Here is a 17826-nt window from a genome sequence, read left to right on the forward strand (position 1 = left end):
TCGTGTATAAAACTGTTTCACGGCATCATCTGCCCCGAAAATCAACAACATATAATATTATTACGTAAAGTTTAATTGAAACCTGAACTTAACTCATCTAAAAACAAGTTTTTTAATGCGTTATGTGATATTTAAAATAAACAAGCAATTAATGAAAACTAGTAAATTTATTTTTTGGAGTCCTACTTAATATTATTTAATTAGTAGTTATGGTTATTGTAAATTAAAGAATTATTGAAATAGTATAAACTCAATATATTCTTGCCCCGTACGTTTTCTTCTATTGGACATTAAGCTTATTTGTTACAAATATACTGATCGAAACCGAGTTATAACAGAATAATTATGTGCAATTCACCAAAACGTATAATTTTAATGGTTAAAATATTCTCAGAATTTACATAATATATTAAAGATATTAATATATCTCTTTTATATATTAAGGACATAAAAACTTTATTTTTATTACGCTTCATTTCTGAAAAATGATTTTTAGTGGGATCTCCTAAAAAACATAAACCAAAGCCAAAGTTAAGAATGGGTAACACATATTTTTCATGTCTACATCCAATGTGTAACTATTTTGCATTATGTTACTTAAAAAATTTTAAAAAACTGCAACAATTTTTTGTATTAGTTGTCAACGAATTCGTGCACAATTCGTAATTCGTGTCATCTATTTTTCACAGTTCCATAATAAATTATTCTTAAAAAAATTCTCTATTTTAAATCCAATTCAAAAATTCTATGACATGTTGTAAATCTAACCTCCTCAATCTCACAATGCACTTTACATCAATAAGGAAGCGTTAACAGAGTAAACAATATTGTGAATGTCAACACATTTTTTTACAGTGTAACCCTATGCTACATAAGAGGTAAGCAGGCAAGTTTTATATCTCGACAAACTTTTATGTATTATTAAATTTTTGTTGTTAGTTCAAACAACAACTGATTCTTGTTTTGTGCAATTTATGTGCAACTGGATTAAGGCTGTGTGTGAGTTCGAGTAAATTGAGGTAAAATAAATTAAAATTTCCTAGCGATTTTTTGCACTGCACTTATCCAAATATTTATTTATTTATTGCACTTATTTATTAAGTTTCCAAATTTATTTATTAAACATCTTAAAAAATCTTCGCAATGCTAACACAATGGTAATTTACCTAATTTTTATCTAAATTACACTACTCGAAATTCTGGTAAATATCATTTACTGTTTATGCAACTGTATTAAATGAATTAAAAAGTTCGTTATTGTATTGAAATGAAGTTATTATTCCAACAACTGTAGAAGTCATTTCAAAACAAAATTATATGTGAAAAAATTTTTCTATGTTTTTTCATTTGCCTTCAATTATACAAGTAATTTCAACTCTGAAATATTTGTACACATGCGGCGAATCCGTCAACTTCTACAAATCATTCTATCCTTTTCACGCACATACGAACGCTGCTGAGGCGCTGAAATTTAAAATAAATTGGCATCAATTCCGATCACGACAGCAAGCGTTTAACACATAGTTTAGTCGCGCACAAAAATCTCTGATTCGAGTTCGTATGGAATTAACGCCGTAGTGTATATTATTTTTGATAATAATATTAAAGTGATATTGTAATAACTTGATATGATTAATCATAAATTATATTAAATTAAAATATGACTAAATAGGAATATAATAGTTTGTGTAGATGTGTGTGTGACTTAGGATACCTTAAGCAGCGACAGCAACAACAACAACAGCACATTATCATAAACGAAACAAGCCGAAGTATAGAAAAGGAAAATTGATGCAAACTCTAAACCTCCATTTTAAACCAATAAAAATATTTTTATTTTTTAACAAAAATTGAATAATACAATTTTAAGAAATAATATATTTCTGTCAATATTTATTTCAACTCTTGTTAAATGATTTTATAAAATTTTTAGAATAGAGCGTGCGTTTTGAAAAATATAAATAAAAATTATAACCAACCAAATATTAAATAAATTTATAAACTATGGCAAACTTTGAGATATATCACGACGGAAAAGAAAATCCACAAGGTCCATTTAAAGAAAAGGGAGCAACTGGTCTTGGACTTGGTAAAAGCAATGTAAATTTACGCATTGGTGGCGGCACTAAAGTTGTGAGTAATATTACAAATATTAATATGTATTCAATATATTTTTTAACAGCAATTCAAGCATGAAAAATGCTTCATATACAAAAACTTGAAAAGCACAATAAAAGGCAAGCAATATGACTTTCAATTTGTTTTCCTAATTATATTCAAATTAGTTTTATCTTCTCTCTTGTGCACTACGTTCGCACACATCTTCGTGTGCTTTGAATCCGTTAAACATAGCGATGACCACTTTAAGCGCCGCATGCCTTTGTATGCAATTTTATCTTCGCTCTGTGGTTTTTATTGTTTCGTACAAAAACAAAACTCAGTGAAGAGTAACAGGACTTTTCCCCCATATTAAATATTACATAAATATAATGCAAATTACATATTTAATGCTGTTAATTATGTGTTTTCTTTTTATTATTGTTTTTTTTTTAATAAAATTTTCTTTTCCAATGCATCTCGATGTAGGCTTTTCGTGATGTTGGTAATGTAAAGCAGAAGGATGAAGCTGATGCCGGTAAAAAGCATAACTTTGTACCTGTGGTTGATCAATTTAAGAACTTTACGGTCTTCGAAGATCCAAAAGATATAGAGCAACCAAAGCAAATACGTTCCAATGTCAACGTTAAGCAACAAGCTAATGTTGGTGGTATTGTTGTTGATAAGGAAAATATTCGCCATGAGAAAGCTGTGCCAGGAAAAATGTAAATATTTTTTATAATTATAATAATAATTATATTTAATGTGCTAATTTAATAAATATATTAAATGTAGTGCCGCTGCTATTCACAAGGAATTTGGTGCTGGAGATGAATATGATTATGTTTTGAATACAACACCAATGTCCGTATCCGAAGTTTTGTCTCCAATGTCGGTTGATAATTCTATGATTCTTCAAAATAGTATCGACGATAACAATTCAAAGGAAATTGTTAATCAATCAAAGCAAAAGCTACGTAATGATCGCGAACGTTTCTATGACATTCCGGAGTACCAATTGGATATCCTGGAATATTTTCGTGAAAGTGAGGTAATAAAGCATAATTAAAAACAAAATATACATTTTTACTAAACGTTACATAGCACCTATAAAAGAAATATATCCTAAGACAAAGACAGTACGGTAAAAACTGTCATAATAGATACTACGATTAAGTGGGCAATGTTTCTAATAGCGTAACCTTTGAAAATACCCTCTTAAATGTACAAATATTGTCAATTTAAGGATTTTTACTAGATGTATAATCCATTTGGAGACTTTATTACTTATTCTTATTGTAATGAAAACCCCCTCTTAAATGATTGAAATTTGTCAGTTTAAGGATTTTTACTAGTCGTATAATTCAATTGTATTAGGCTAGGTTAAATATGGGCTTGCTGTTATAACTGTCTGTACTTTCATTTGGAGATATTATTGCTTGTTCTTATTGTTATGTTGCCGTATAAGTGTACTGTAACAGAAAGTTTTGACTTCGTTGAAGAAATTTTCTGATTAGGTTTGAAATAGTCTCGCAGTATAAACAAAATCACTGTTTCTCAAACTAAAACTTGCTGTCGACAGTACAAATATTTAATGCGTTTTGAATATAAACACATATTTTCTTATAACGAAAAACTTATATAAACTTATATTATAACTTATTTATATATAAAACTTATAAAATACAATATTTTACGCATCGGTCGGTGTTTAAAATCCCCCTACTCTAATAATAGTATTAATTAATATTATTAATAGTATAATAATATTAATAATAGTATTTAACATAATACTATGTTAAATGTGACATAGTATTATGTTACATTTAGTAACATAATACATAATAGGTTAATTAACACAAAATTTTAATCCTAATTATAATGTTAAAATTTATTAGCGAGCTAATTGGTTATTTAAATAGAAATAAAAAAAAAAACAAATTTATTATTTATATTTAATAAAACAATTTATATTTTATTAAAATATTTTTCCAATATTTCGACTACCTTCGATAGTCATCTTCAGGGAATAAAACATAATTATAATGTGAATAAGATTTATATAAAAAATTTACTTTTTTCGTACAGAATACGATTTAAAATATCGTATGAAATTTAAGATAAAATATCGTACTTAAGATTGATTGATTAATTAGTTTAGTTATTAGTTAGGATAGTATACAACTTTCATGGTTATATGTAAAAATAAACTAACAAAATTTGTACATTTATTATTTCTATATTAATATAATTTGATTTTATTTATTTTAATTTATTGACGTTCGATCTTCAAACTTCATATCTTTTTGTTCTTACATTAAAAACCTGATTTCAGATTTTAAGGTTGCACGGCGAAAGTACATATTGCCCATTTGGTTTTGCATAAGTCATTTTGGCGCAATTTTTTTTTCCTGACTAACTTAAGCCAACCAAAGAATTTGGCGCGCATGTGCAATGTCTGTGCGGAGTAAAATTTTCAATTGTTTTTCTCATCACCCAACAGGGAAAAAATTGCGCAAGATTTTGTTTTGCTCTCGTTTTGTCGCAAGGTAATCAAACCTTAATGCTGCCCCTCCAATACATACATTTCTTCTTTCTTCTTTTTTTTTTTTTTGTCTTTAGTCCAAATTGTTCTGTTTACATTTTTTTGTAATGAAGTGCCTTCATATAAGCATATCTCAAAATGTTACTTATTCCACTTTAGCACCCTACTACCCGGTGTGCAACTACCTTAACTATTAATAGCAACAACAACAACACAACAAATACACGAGTGCATTCACAAAATTTTACTTCGGAATACGCGTCACATGTTTATCTTTATTGAGCAGCTGGAAATTGTTTTTCTACCCTTTTCACTTTGCCTTCAGCAATCCTGCACGCATTTACTTGCTTACGAGACGAAATAATGTTTTTTTTACACACACACACACAACACAGACAAATTAAAATGACTAATTTTCTTATAGTGACATCGTTTCTGTATTTATGTGTTTGTGTGGATGTGTTTAGCTGTGTAATGCCGTTTTTACATGTGTGAATTTGTGTGTTCGGCTTCGCTAATGTCAAATGTTTATCTGGTTTTGTTGTCTCCAATTGTGTGTCAGACAATTTTTTTGGTTTTATTCAATTTGTTTTCTTTATTTTCTTCTTCTAAATCTTACAAAAAAAAGTTAAGCTATTTAGGGGTGGTGTTTTTTTCTGATGTTTAAGAAAACTGCATATATTTTCTCGTCCTTTTGCAGTGCAATACTCTTTTTTAATTTACATGCATTACCGAAAATCTGCAGATGGTCTTTTTTGTGGTGTTCCAAAATACCATAGAACACCACAGATTCAGATTTATTTAAACAAACTATATTTTTGATATAATGAATAATCTGAAATTAAACTATAAGGCAGTAAGGCGTTAGGAGCAACAGGGTCTATAAGTATACAGTGTAGTAGTTAGTATAAAGCTTTCAGGATCAGAACAGAACAGCGTCTACATCCTGGAATTGGTCTTTCAAGAATATCAATTTCAGCATGCTCCTCTCTAAGTAGCATGTCGCTTCAAGTAGGAACAACATTAGATATCAGAAGTTGAGCTGCGCACTAAACCTTTAAACCGTTTAGATCATGTTGTTGTAACCCGCTGGGATCTGTAAGCAGATAACATGAAAGGATACACAAGACGATTACAAGAGTAAAGAAGTGAGTGGGTAGTGGTTAGGAGAGAGGAAGGAGAATGTGGAGGAATTGGGTGAGAGGTTTATATTGAATATTATATCGGATCTAAGTGGAGAAACCTGCTCATTTTAATCGGGTGAGTCCAAAGGTTAATTTGACGAAGATTAGTGTGTGCAGAAGGACAGGTGAACAGATGAACGACGTACATCATGGGGAGAAGTGCTGCAGTTAGGGCACATATTGTGTATGGACGTGTTTATGCGTCACAAGTAACTGTTTAGCACTCGGTTATATACTGATCTCAATTGAACTAGGACAGTTCGTACTGCACGGGGGGACAACAACCTTGATACTACATCTGTGTAGAGGGCCGTAAGTCCACTTTTAGAACATCACAGTTCTTGTTGTATCCCACAAGGATCAATTGAGCAGTTGATAACGTATACACAGTTTAGGATCTTGATAATGTGAGAGGGGAGGGGATTATTTAGAAGTAAGAATGAATTTTGGATGGTGGAATTTAAATTGAAGTCAACCAGGATCAATGTGAAAAAACCTAGTCACTTTAATGCGGCGGGATCAAAGATCAATGGGATCCAAATTACTGAATTATTACGAATTAAATTTTTTTTGTTTTATTAATATCATTTCGTGTATATAATGTATATAATATATAATTAAATTAAATTTTTTTAATATAAATATACCTTTTTTTTTTAGCTTAAACATCGTGCTAAGCCGCACTACATGAAGCGTCAAACCGATATCAATCATTCAATGCGCACAATTTTAGTTGATTGGCTTGTGGAGGTCTCTGAAGAGTACAATTTGGACACTGAGACATTGTACTTATCTGTTTCGTACATAGATAGATTTCTGTCGCAAATGTCAGTTGTACGCAGCAAATTGCAATTGGTTGGCACTGCTGCTATGTACATCGCTGCGTAAGTACCACAATCTTTGCTAAAAATCCTTACTAATAGCACTGGCAGACGGCAGTATATAGATGATCATTAAATGGGTTAATGATTATTTATTTGCTTATTTAACAGATTTAAATTATAATTAGTTTAAATGATTAAAATTAACCACGATTTGTGATGCTCATTAAAGTTTCGAGTACTGGTAATATGCCACTAAACACTAAATTAAAATTGAAATAATTAATTTTATTTAATTTTAAAGTTCAGAAAAGAGCTATAAACACAAGAAAGTGCTATAGCTGCTATTTTTTTTATTTCTATTTATTCGAATGTTAATGTCGTCTGTCAGGATATTTCTTAATGACTAGATAAATGTTTTTAATGATTATTTGATCTACCTTATGTCAGTAAATAGGCAGGAGGATGAAAACAATGTTAAAATATGTTTAAATTAATAAACTAATAACAAATCCTATAAATCGGTTATAAGACACTAAATGTATGTATAAGTTCTTCAATGTTTCGGATTAAATTGATAAATTACTTAATTTTTTCTTCTTCGCTCGCAATTTAAGTCTGGACTATATTTATTCATAACAGATTTTATCAGTTTAAATTATAAGACCTCAGAAATGATTATTTATGTATTTATAAATCTTTTTTTTTTTTTGTTTTTGTAGAAAATATGAGGAAATTTATCCTCCGGATGTTTCTGAATTTGTATTTATAACCGATGACACTTATAACAAGGCTCAAGTTCTAAGAATGGAACAAATTATTTTAAAGATCCTAGCTTTCGACTTGTGCACCCCTACTACTAACGTGTATTTGAACACCTACTTTGTGCTAAATGAGACTACAGAACAGGTTAATATGCTAGCAAAGGTGAGTTCAAAATGATATATTATAAATATTTATTTGTTTAAATTAAAAATTATTTTAGAGATGTATTACAGAAGTTTTTAAGTATAACGACAAAATAATTTAGTTTAGTTGTGGGTTGTGGTTTTGTTGACCTTATTTTATTTTCAAAATTTTTGTTGCTGTTGGCTAGCACTTTTGCTCATTTTTAGTTATAAATTTATGAAGCGATTGTTGTGTTTATCTAGTGATACCTGTTTATATAGTAAGTGTATAGAATTTTTCCACTGCCTTTGTTACACTACTTTATTTGCTTAAAGCCGGTAATGCTTTTGACTTAGCTAATAACAAATCAAAGGAAATTAGACCAAAAATATATTTACCAAAAGGAAAATGATCGAGTTTTGATAGAAAATGTATATTAAGAAAAAACAAACAACCAAGAGGTAACATTTTTGAAACTGTTCTTTATAAATAAAATAAATAATTGATATATAATAATTTACAATTGAGTTTATATACATTAAATACGATGAAATTGCGTGATGAACTAATTAAATTCTGCTAACCGTATAAAACTAAACATCATCTGCTTACAATTGAAATGTAAACAAAATATCCTCGTAGACTTTCACAGAACTTTCTGACACATACAAGTTTGTAAAGTCCCTTTTGGGGGAGTTGCAGCTCTACTCCCCATGCCTTCGCTCATCTGTTCTCCTGTCATATAATGCACACAAATCTCCGTCCAATAGACCTTTGGATTCACTCCAATGATGTGGCCAGGTTTCTACGTCTGGACCCATGTTGTTCTGGTAATGTTCTATTAAATCCCACTCACCTATTCCACTCCATAATCATTCATTACATTCAATATTCATATTGAAGCACCTAATAACAAGGATCCTTCCATATTAAAGTGCATTGGTTTGTTATTTAATGATTATTGTGCTCTCTATAATAGAACTATTTTAAGTTAAAGATGAAAATTAATTAAATTAATTTATAATTGCACTGAATAAGATCCAGGCTTGTTAAACTTCTTACCACGTTCAACTAAATATTTCTCTGCATATGCACTTTGTATTTTTCATTGATGTCTAACTTTAAAGATTTCTAAATTAGTTTATTAGATGTTTCAACAATTGTACCTAAGTACAATTCCGTTAGTAGTAATGACAATCGTAATGCGTACTGCTGAATTATTTCTAATCACTTTTAATTCTTGTTCTGAAGCTCAACATTAGGAAGCTGTGGCGTTTATTGTCTATAGTTTTTAATTAAATATTGCTGATATATCACACATCTCTGTCCTTTCTTCTGAAACGTGTTGTTATTAAACTTAGCTTTTATGTGCTAATCTGTAATAATAGTTTTGTCACAGTGAAGTATTTTGGGACAAAAAAGGCTCTGGTTAATATTTGTAATAGGATGGATAGGAGATATGTAAGAAGGAGATTTAAGTACCAATCGTTGGAGTATTCATTTCTTGATATTGTTACGACTATGCGTATAGTCAAACATGGGAAGAAGCATTCTATATAATTAGTATGCAAAAAATTCAAATTCTTTCAGAACAAATTTAATAGTTTCAGAGCAGAGTAAATCCTGTGTATCATGTACCTACGTTCCGTGAATAAGTTTTGATTTCCATGAGTGTATTTAATATTATTATGATCATTATTTGTTATTATTATATTAATTATTATATTTGTTTTTAATATAATTGTTATTATTATATTTATGATTACTATATTAATTATTACTATTTTATTATTAGTGTATTAATTTTTATTATATTTATTTTTATTATATTTATTTTTATTATATTTATTTTTATTATATTTATTTTTATTATTATATTTATTATATCTATTAATTTTTATTATATTTATTTTTATTATTATATTTATTATATCTATTATTATTATATATTATTATATTTATTGTATCTATTATTATTATATAGCTATTATTATTATAATTATTAATATTGTTTGTACTTATTGTTATTATAATTTAATATTATAGTTCATCTTGTATACTTAAATATTAGAATATTAAATATATAATTTAATATTATTATTAATCTTGTATATTTAATTATAGGAATTTTAAAAGAATATATATATTCAAAACTAATTTATTTGCTTTTATTTTTCAGTATATTTGTGAATTATCACTTTTGGAAGCTGATCCTTACTTGAAGTATTACCCTTCTCAAGTATCTGCGGCATCGTTGGGCTTGGCAAGATATATTTTAGACTACCCTATGTGGTCTAGTGAATTAGAAGTTGTGACAAAATATAGCTTAGTTGATTTGAAAGAAATTATATTGAATTTGTGTAAATCTCACAAAGCTGCTGCAACTTTATCACAACAAGCTATACAAGAAAAATACAAGTCTGCCAAGTAAGTATAACAATAAATCATTATTATTTAAAAACTTACCGATATTCTCTTTTTATATTCAGGTATAAGCAAGTTTCTACTATAGCACCTGTTGAATTGTCAGAAGAGGATTTTGATACAATTGTTAAGACTTATTATGCATCCGATTTAGATGATACCAGTATGGAAGAGGAAACAACTGGCAATCCTGTTTTAGCTGATAGTGCAAATATTCGTAAAATGATTTCATCGCTGATGTATAAGTAAAAGTACAGAGACACTCAATGAAAAATACAACACTTAGTCTAAAAATATTTTTTGTTTATATATAATTATATTTTTAATTTGTTTAAATTAATTTAAAATGTAACTTTAATGCAGTTACATATACATACAAACAGGATAGTACGTCAATCCAATTCGATAACTGAATTTGTTGAATTTTTAATACGCTTTTTTATTCTATTTATTTTACTCCTTGTTTATATTTTGTGTAAATGTTTATATCTTTGTCAGTCTCCGTAACCATAAAAATTACAAGAATTTTTCACATTTTTAAAAATATTTTACTCAAATTTACTATTTAAGAACAGCAATTTAAGAAGTAATATCTGTGAAAAAAAACAAACATATTTGACAAAACTTAATAACCATTAACAAAATATACGTTAGATATTTGATTTAATTATTAAAAAATCTTTAATACTAAATATTAACACCTTAAACGTTAAAACTATAATTTAATTATAAAAACGATAAAAAAAAATATAAAAATAAACTTAATTAATATATTTTTAAAAGTATAAAGTAATATTTCCCTGCAGTTTACAAAATTAACAGAATAGCGAAAAATGGAATGGGAATAGTGGGTGCATATATTCTATGCCTAGGTAAAGTTTAAGATGCTATAAAATTAAAAAAGAAAATAATTTAACAAAAAAAAAAAATTAAAAGACGCTAAAGCAAAACAATTACATAATTCAAAACGGAGACTTTAAAAATTGTAAAATTAAATAATAATAAAAAATTTTTTAGAAATTAAAATTTCGCTGTATTATAATATATTATTATTATGTTGAGGCTAGTTGAGTCAGTGCACCTGAGCACTGTTACTCTCTATTAACTACGAGGTTTCTTCAAAATCCCTCTTTGCGCCTTGACTAGATTATTCTTTATCACTTCATTAGACTAAGCAATAATTGACCTCAGATCTGCATATCTCCCCGAGGTTCCCGTAACCATTCTGACATTTGATAACGCGATATTGGTAAGTCTGTCAGATTTCGCAAATAATTTCAGGGCTCTATCCTTTATGTATTTTTTGATGGGATCAATCTTGATGTCCCTGAGGATGTCATTCGTCCTTATGTACCATAGAACTTTGAAAAGTCTTCTCAGAGCCTGGCTTTGTGCAATTTCTAGCTGGTGAATAGTAGTGTTTGAAGCTTTGCTAAACGCTACACAACCATATAGAAGTGACGGACGAATTCGGTTATATATCAGCTTCCTGTTCTTAGCATTGATATAATATATATTGCTTTACATATTTTTAATCCAGCTCTATATTTGATCATTTGTTTTCGGATGACAGCATGAACTTAGTTATAAAATTTCAATTTACCAAGTCTATCGCTTGGAAAGACGTTAGACTACTAAAGGTAAGCGAGTTACGTGAAATCTTTAATCGAGTCGTATATAACTTGTCCAACTATATGTTGGACAAGTTATTATTTCGTATATTAACTATCTTTTAACAAGGAATGTGACAGTTACGTTTGTGTTGTGCTCCGCTCATGCCTCGTAATAAATTATTTGTGCAGATTTAAACTTCGTTAATAGCTTTCAGCTACATGAACCGCTATTGAGCATATTCTTAAACTTTGTTAAGTATTCATAATTTTTTAATCCAGGATATGTAGATAGCTTTCGATGATATTACCATTCGGAATAAGTGGATAACAAATTCTTGAAGCCACCGTACTAATTTCACCTGTTCATATCGCAGCTACACTTTTATTCTCTGAGTATTTGATAAGATGTCTTGTGTTAACTATTAAATCTCGAAAAGTAAAGCTTACACTAGTCACATCCTCGGTGTTATATTACGAATTCATGGAGTTATATATGCAGTGAGAAGAGATAACTCGCATATTGTAATAATTGGATTATTTCGTCCGCGTGGAGAGTTTCTTCAGATGACAGATTTTAAAGTTCTGTCACGAGTAACACATTGATGCGAAAAGTTAAACCTTCACGTTCGTAACAGTAGGACCGAAGTCTAAATCACTTTTTAGCAATAAAAGAAATTTGTATTAATTTAAGTAAAAAGTATTTTTTTAACCATCTTTATTTTTAAATAAATGCAATCTATTATTCAATTGGATAAATTCTAATTGGTATCAAGATCAAGTACTAATACATAGTTTGTAATGAACAATCGGGTCTCCTTTTCACAAATGAAATTATTTTTAAGCTAACCAAAATCCTCCGCCTCTGAGATACAGGATTATTACCTCTGGAAGAAAAAATACAGAAACAAGTAATGCGGAAGAATGTTTAGAATGTTATAACAGAAAATCATTTAAATTTTCGTTAAGCAAAAACTCTAACAATATATTCAGTGACTTCTTTAGAGAACTCTATTAACGAGTCACTTTATTAAATTGCTCAAAGAATTCCGAGGTTATTTCATTCACATTTGCATCCTTATTAAACTCCTTTTGGGCTCTTTTTTCTGTAGCCAAATCAGCATTGAAGCGCATATTTTTAATTAATCCTGATTTTTTTCTACGATTACACTCAAATTGTTGATGGACCAATTGTCGATCCAAATTGAGTGCATGTTCCTCCCATTGCTTATCAAGAGTTTGCATATCCGTTTTACGCTGTTTGTCCAAGTATCTTTGCTGACTTTGTTCTTCACGGATTTTTGCTAATTGGTACTCTGACATGCCATGAGCTCGGGCTTCAGCTCTATCACCGTATTTCCCGGTGAGCATATCACTGGTAAGCATGTTGTATATTTCAGCTAAATCATCTTCATATTCTTCTTGTTTCGCTTGCAAAGCTGCATTTTTCCTTCTCTCTGACAAAAATTTGTTATATTCCGCAATGGAATGAAAAATTCTATTTTTTGAGTTATGTTGCTCTTTGGATATTTGATCAAGATAGTTCTCTCGATTCAAGAGAGACTTATCAAACTCATTTTCAGCTTTTCTACGTTCAAATTCAGCTACTTTGCGTTCTTGTATTTGCTGATCCAACCAAGCTCGCTGTTGTTCGCGCTGAACTTTTCGACGCTCTTCACTGCACAAATCTTCGCCCGAAAATATTTGTGCACTGGATACACCTAAACGAGGATCATTATCTCCAATGCGTGCTGGTAAAGACTTTTTAATGGAATTTGGGTCATTAATGTCATAATCTCGACTCTGTTCTGGTCGTTGCATGTGCCAACGGAAATTGTTTAAATCTGCAACTATTTTACGTTTGCTTTTCTCTTCATCTCTCATTTTATTATAAACAATTTGTTGTTGAAGTTCTGCTTGTTTATTGTAACAACGTTCCCTCTCTTCTTCCATACGCTTTTGCATTTCCTTTTCCTCTATTTGACTTCGTAGTCCTCTCACATCAACCTGTAAATATATGACATCCAAATAATATAAGCGGTATTTGACTAATTGATTCTTTAGCTCACTCCAAATAGACGCTCTTTTGCATTAAAAATGCGTTTTTTCCGTTCATCTTCGTACTGCTGACGTCTAGCTATCTTTGCAGCTTCGTCCAGATCCTGCTTATTTGTTATGGGAGATTTCAACATTTTATTAGCACTTTTTTTTTAATTTTCACTATTTAAGTTAATTTTTCTCTTTGATTGATAAAAATGTTACTTCAGTTTGAAGACTTTATTTATTTTGTTTAATAATCGCTTCAAACAGTATAAGTCGTTGCCATAAATATTACCTGAGCTTGACAACGTTTGCTTTTCCAAACAATGTTTTTTCTATAAACTTGGAACTGTTAATTTCCATCTAATCAGTCACGGGTTATACTACTTTTTATACGAATATATATTAATGTAATTTATCTATTGAAAAATTATTCCGATTAAAATAATTATTCTGATTAATAAGTTTAGCAAATAAAGACAACTTCATTTAAATAGCCCTTTATGTGATATTCGCTAATTCCAAATCAATTATCCTATATGTTATTAATTTATTTAGTAAAACACTAATTTAATAGGGTGAAGTTTAACCAAGGTGAAGTAGACCAATCAGCATTACTTGTAAGACGTATTTCAAATCGTGACTTACGTACACATATATACTTGTATATTTATTCAACTTGCTCAGGAGATTAATGTACTTAAAATATAATTTTCCTTAAATATATACTATATCATCGTAAATCATTTATTGAGACGTCTCCAACAGCTCAAGTTTTATTCAACGCTATTGGTAATACTATGCTCTTATTAACACTTACTGATTGATATAATAGATCAGTTAAATTTTTTGAGATTTTTAAAAAATGACAAAAAATTATTTTTAATATCCCTTAAATTTTTACACGTGCGATGTAAAATTTGCATACCCATCACTGCAAAATAATATACCATCATGCTTAATATACTTCTCCATTTTAGGTAACCATGCTTGAAGATTAAATCTCGCTTTCAATCTTACCTGCCGCATTTGTAGAGAGGGCGATGCAAGTGCCTCTGCCATCTGCTCTGTTTCTCTTCTGCACATGCGCGTGCCGCTTTACCACTTTAAGGACTTTCTTTTTTGAAGATTTTGGCGAACTGAAAGACTTCCACTTGAAAAGTATTATAAAATTTGCCAAAGGTTCTAACCCCTGAGTTTTTAAATATACATTCAACAAACTTTGATATAAAGCATGTATTTTTTCACTTTATATATTCTATATTTATACATCCGGAAATAATGGACAGTGTTATGTTATTACAACACATATAACCGTGTCACTATTCAATATTATTCGCTGTCTTTATCAATGTTATAAATTTCAAAAAATATATATTTAAAAAACTATATAAAAGTTTCATCCATTTCTGCTTTGAATTTATTAAATAACATTCATTTTAAATGAGAAATCATACAATTATTGGGCTTATATGCACTGATGCCGAATTAACATCAGCGCGCTACTCATGGAACGACATCTGCACGGCTGCTTCAAATAGAATACGGTTCACAGGAATTGTTGAGGTTCTATGCTCTACTGGGAGTAAACGGAACAAAGAAGAATTTACACTAATGGCAGCTTAGCAAAATTTTCACACAATTTGAGAGTGATAAGATCGAAAGGACTGAAGAGTAGTATGAAAACAATACTGTTGCTACACCTACACTCGAACTAAAAAGACAAGGACTGTATATTTGACTTTTAAATAAAAGTTTGCATTTTTAAATTATTATATCAAAACTATTTTATTATTTATTTTTATATTTCATTTCAATCTCATATTTTTTAATTCTTTCATTTTGTTCTAGCTCTAATCTCTTAAGTTCTAACTCTTTTTCAAATTTGTACCTCTCCATTTCAATTTTTTTATTCTCAATCTCCTTAGCCAACTCGAATTTTTTAATTTCTAAATTTAATAGCTCTTCCCGAAATTTCAACCGCTCTTTTTCCATATTTATTAGTTTATCAACGCAAGTAGTACGTGCTTTACGGTTAACTTTGCTAGCAAAGGAGATAGCTTCAGATGTGGTTGATAGTTCATCATTCAATAAAACACTATCTTCTTCCAAATTGGTTACATCAAAAGAACGATCGGAAACGGTCGATGTGTCAGTTACAACAACCTCAAATTTCTTTAAGGGTGAAAAAATGTCTGCAAGCTGTTCGTAATGTGGACATATTTTAAGCATCTTGCCTGAACATAAACAAAATATTTAAAACTATTGTAATAAATGGTCTAAACTAAAATGATTATAGAGTTTACATTTAAGTGTAGCTGCATTGCCGTCATTCTCCTCCTTAGCGCCTGTTGAATTGCTCCATGCATTAGCTTTTTGCAAAGTACTCTTTAGATGTCGAACTTTGCATTTTAAGATGTTCCAATTTGCATCGATGTTTGTTTCTGCCAGCAATTTCTTGTAATACAACTGAGCTGTTGGTTTCTGTCATTTAATATTCATAAAAACAAAAGTTATTACACAAATAGAAAAAAAAACGGTACAATCAAAATCTCACCTCGATGTTCCTGTGCGCCTGCATATAGCTTAATACTTTTTTTATGTCTTCCTCTGTCCATTTCTTCACTTCATTTTCTCTTTTACGTTTTCGGATTTTGTTGGACACTGAAAATGGGATATAAATTAATTATATGTATATTTTTATTTCGCATAAATCATTTTTGCTTACTTTAACTAATTTTAAATGATTGCAAACGAAACCGGCTGTAAGTGTTAGTGATGCCAACTTAAAATTTACATTTTGTCATGCCATTTGTAAGATTAATTTTTTTTTGTGATGCCATATGCCTTACTTTTATATTAGTTTTTAACACTACAAATAATCACATAATCTGGACACAAAGGTACACATCGCACAAAGCTGGTTACTTTTATTCAGTGAATTTCATTGTTACTAACTTAAGCACAGAATTACATAACCCGGTAACCACTGATCCATTTGTAAACAAATACTGAAAATTTGCAAAAGTAAGTAAAAGTCGTCTATACAAAATAAAAATTTACATATAACTAATTTATATCCCATTTTCAGTGTCTAACGAAATCCGAAGACGTAGAAGAGATTATGAAGTGAAGAAACGGACAGACGAAGAAATAAAAAGAATATTATGCTATATGCAGGCGCTCAGGAACATAGAGGTGAGATTTTGATTGTATGATTTATTTTTTGTTTGTGTGATAACTTTTGTTTTTATGTATATTAAATTGGAAAATGTGCAGTTGAAATTTCGAGACAAGCAATTAAATTTCGAAATTGCAAAATTCGTGTGGACAAAGGAAGTTGAGAAACAAAAATTAGAAATGAAGAGGCGCACATTTGATGAAGCGTTCGAACTTAAGAAATTAGAGCTAGAACAAAATGAAAGAATTAAAATTAAAAATTAATTAAAAACAATTAAAAAATCTTAATTTTTCAAAAATCAAATTATACAGTGCTTGTTTTTTTACTCTAGTGTAGGTGCAACAATAATATTCTAGTATATATGTATAGCATATATATATATGGTATGTTTACACACTATTGTGAAATTATTCGTCTTCCAACAAAATATCATACAACGCACAGCAAACGATAACCCTTTTATTAAAGAATTTTTGGCTCTTCTTATCTATTCTTATCAACTCTTATTTCTTTTCCTTAAGAATTTCAAAGCAGTTTTCTTTTCTAACACGGTATTAGCTGTGTCTCTTATTGAATTTACTTTGTTGTTTAATATGCATTAAAAAAGAATTGGTACGATATGGCGTTATTAAATATTTTTTTTAACTGATACGCAGGTTCACCTACAAACTATTTTTCCTTAGTGAACAAGCGCGCGATATTTGTACCAATACGAGTTTTTTACCCTTATCTCACTTCGATCAATATAACCGATACAGAATGGTGACTCACTAATTGTCTGAGCTATAAATTACCGACGTTCTGTCGTATTAAACCATTGAATATATTCCAGTAATTTCTTCAAAATTGCTTAAAACACTCTCTGAGTAATTTTAGACATGCGATGCGCCTAAACGGTAGAGCCTATGTCGTCAAAACAACATAGTACATTATCTCGCCAATTATTAGATTTCGGCACATTCACCTTATCCCCTCGTGGAAAAGATGTGATTGTTTTTATGTGTTCTCGCAGTTCATATATTTTTTCACCAATAAG

General features: G+C 29.5%; 2 protein-coding genes across 5 annotated transcripts; one reads left to right on the forward strand and one right to left on the reverse strand.

Moving 5' to 3' along the window:
• The first annotated feature begins 1464 nt into the window (after positions 1-1464).
• LOC119668144 (G2/mitotic-specific cyclin-A) lies at positions 1465-10607 on the forward strand. 4 transcript variants are annotated; one of them, XM_038077551.1, is made up of 8 exons: positions 1465-1772; positions 1934-2133; positions 2587-2822; positions 2893-3148; positions 6487-6710; positions 7370-7574; positions 9715-9962; positions 10025-10607. In XM_038077551.1, the coding sequence occupies exons 2-8, from the start codon at positions 2005-2007 to the stop codon at positions 10206-10208; spliced, it is 1482 nt and encodes a 493-aa protein (XP_037933479.1). In that variant the 5' UTR covers positions 1465-1772; positions 1934-2004; the 3' UTR covers positions 10209-10607. The 4 variants fall into 4 exon arrangements, with proteins under 4 accessions (XP_037933479.1, XP_037933480.1, XP_037933481.1 ...); XM_038077552.1 differs by having other exon boundaries at positions 1465-1615; XM_038077553.1 differs by having other exon boundaries at positions 1471-1579.
• A 1976-nt stretch (positions 10608-12583) lies between these two features.
• On the reverse strand, positions 12584-13761 carry LOC119667890 (RIB43A-like with coiled-coils protein 2). Its single transcript, XM_038077228.1, has 2 exons — positions 13639-13761; positions 12584-13576 (listed from the first exon to the last, which is right to left on the reverse strand). Exons 1-2 carry the CDS (start codon positions 13759-13761, stop codon positions 12584-12586), a joined length of 1116 nt encoding a protein of 371 aa, XP_037933156.1.
• Positions 13762-17826: the final 4065 nt, after the last annotated feature.

Source organism: Teleopsis dalmanni, chromosome 1 (genome assembly GCF_002237135.1).
Source record: "Teleopsis dalmanni isolate 2A chromosome 1, ASM223713v2, whole genome shotgun sequence".
In the NCBI taxonomy this organism is placed as follows: domain Eukaryota; kingdom Metazoa; phylum Arthropoda; class Insecta; order Diptera; family Diopsidae; genus Teleopsis; species Teleopsis dalmanni.

Coding starts and splice junctions, on each gene's coding strand:
- LOC119668144 (XM_038077551.1), top strand. CDS start 2,005: ATGGCAAACTTTGAGATATATCACGACGGAAAAGAAAATCCACAAGGT. Junction 6,711..7,369: donor GCTGCTATGTACATCGCTGC/GTAAGTACCACA, acceptor TTGTTTTTGTAG/AAAATATGAGGAAATTTATC. Junction 9,963..10,024: donor GAAAAATACAAGTCTGCCAA/GTAAGTATAACA, acceptor TTTTATATTCAG/GTATAAGCAAGTTTCTACTA.
- LOC119667890 (XM_038077228.1), bottom strand. CDS start 13,761: ATGTTGAAATCTCCCATAACAAATAAGCAGGATCTGGACGAAGCTGCA. Junction 13,577..13,638: donor CAAAAGAGCGTCTATTTGGA/GTGAGCTAAAGA, acceptor ATATATTTACAG/GTTGATGTGAGAGGACTACG.